Source organism: Amphimedon queenslandica, unplaced genomic scaffold, assembly GCF_000090795.2.
Source record: "Amphimedon queenslandica unplaced genomic scaffold, v1.1 AMPQUscaffold_7801_Cont20252, whole genome shotgun sequence".
NCBI classification, from domain to species: Eukaryota; Metazoa; Porifera; class Demospongiae; order Haplosclerida; family Niphatidae; genus Amphimedon; species Amphimedon queenslandica.
The window spans coordinates 1-2222 of record NW_003551919.1 but is presented as its reverse complement, the minus strand read 5'-3'; the positions used below and the strand labels follow the sequence as shown (position 1 = coordinate 2222).

Below are 2222 nucleotides of genomic sequence, written 5' to 3'. Positions count from 1 at the left end.
TCAGCATGTCTATGTACACATACATGTACATGTACACATACGTGTACATGTACATGTATGTGTATGTGAATGAGTGTATTGTGGATTGTTTTGCTTTTTATGCATGCTGTGGCATTGCTTTCAGTCCTTGTTATCATTTAGGAAGTTGTAATCAATGCTCGTGTTATTCATATACACGCAGTAGCATCTCCTTATTTAGCACTTTTATAAAGAGACTAAACTTATTCTAATTTTAAAATGTGAATGTACATACGTAGATGTACATGTACATGTACATGTACAGATATACATCATGTACACTTTGTGGCTCTCTATTTTACTTTGTTATTTCCTTTAGAAAGTGAATCAGTTGGAGGAGGTCATAGATCAAAAGAATGAGAAGATAGAGCTCCTTAGAGGCCAGCTGGACTCCATCACAGCATCACAAGAAGGAGGAGATGTAGGAGCCCTGAGACGCCAGCTCTTAAAAATGGAGCAGTCTATGCAGGTAAGATGGAGAGAAACAGTTGTAATAACATACCATACCGGTACATGTACACACACTACAGTGGGGGACTTTTTAAAAGTATGTGTATTACAGAATCACTAATAGCTGTCTGTGCATGACTGACTTGGTGTAAATAAATGTTGTAGTGGATAGTGTTGAAAGGGGAAGACCTTATCTTTGCTGCTGCCATAGTGGATTGTATCTATTAATTGTGTAAACTTTGTGTTTGGTGTACATGACTTCTGCATTCCGTGGGGATTAGTTGTACTTTGATATCATTTCTATTTCCTCCAATGACTTAAAACATTGACTTACACAGTTTACACACACACACACACAGTATGATAATAAAATGTTATACATTCACATGCAAACAATTTACTTTCCATCTCTCTCTCTCTCTCTCTCTCTCTCTCTCTCTCTCTCTCAGGTCAAGGATAGGTTTTGCAGTCTTTTGAGTGATTCCGTTAATCAGCTCCAAAAAGAGTTACAAGATTCCAAGAAAGGATCTGACGAGACTGACTTTGGAGTCGGACAAAATCGGGTAAGAAGATCTTATAGACTTACATCTATGACATATCAGTCTTGTGCTACCTGTACATCAATTTTTAATTCATGATTTTCAATTTAAAAAAATGATTTTCACATCTCCTTTTGTTCCAGGCCGACTCTGGGATCTCGTCACTGAGCAAAGAACACGAAGTGAAGGAAAGGAACCTTCGCAAGATGATAGACGAGCTCCAGGGGCAGGTGGAAAGAGAGAGAAATGAGAAGAGAGAGGCTTTGACTCAAGCTGATGAGAGCTGTCAGAAATTGATTGAGAAGCAAGCAGAGCTAGGTACAGTATATGACCATTGCGCATCCTTTTCTAATACTAATCCTCTTCTATTTTCATCTATAATACTACTGCTTCTTTTATGATTATTGCTTCCTTTCTTTACCCATTATAGAGGGACTTCAGAGTAGACTTGATGACAGTAATCTGTACACTCAGACTCTATTGCAGGATAAGATGGCTCTCAAGGACCAGCTAGATAATGCTAGACGTAACAGCGGTAACTCATCAGAAATTAAAGTAAATATGATGACTACTAATAGTACTAATAGTACTAATTGTACGCATGCCTGGAGATGAGACAGCTTTGGAGTTCACTGTATAGTAGCAGCTGCTAATTTGATGTGTATTTCCCTTTCTCCCTCTTACCCCCTCACTCTCTCTCTCTTTACTAAATAGGATGTATCGTACTATATGACCCAAATGGAGAATAAAGATGCACAGATAGATAGGCTTAAGGTAATAGACACACACACACACACACACACACAAATTGTGCATCAATGTTGCTTACTAATATAGTGTACATAATACATACAAGTAATGTGTTGAAGTTTGTAATAATAATAACAATTGATCAATATCCTGTAGTTTGTCACTATGGCCTTAAGTTAATTTGATAATGAAGAGGGGGAATATATTGGTATTGCAATCCAGTGCTATCTCTTCTTTATATTACACACCCACACACAAAGGAGAAAAGAAATTAACTTCTCTCTCTCTCTCTCTCTCTCTCTCTCTCTCTCTCTCTCTCTTTCTCTCTCTCTCTCTCTTAGCAAATGCTTGAAGAGGCTCAGTACAAATATGCACTGGCAGAGAGCAAGCGTGACAACCTTCAAGTTGGAGATCTTGAAGAGAAAGTTAGTTTTGACGGCCTGGGCACTTTATTGACATGCTCTT

At 38.1% G+C, this 2222-nt stretch overlaps 1 protein-coding gene across 1 annotated transcript; it reads left to right on the top strand.

Annotated features, from left to right (window-relative positions):
• Positions 1-315: 315 nt before the first annotated feature.
• LOC109591576 (ERC protein 2-like) lies at positions 316-2201 on the top strand (the record flags this gene model as incomplete). Its single annotated transcript, XM_020007288.1, has 6 exons — positions 316-487; positions 918-1031; positions 1151-1325; positions 1438-1562; positions 1722-1781; positions 2099-2201. Coding segments are annotated over exons 1-6 (595 nt in total), but the record flags the coding sequence as incomplete, so codon positions are not given.
• Between the last annotated feature and the right edge of the window lie 21 nt (positions 2202-2222).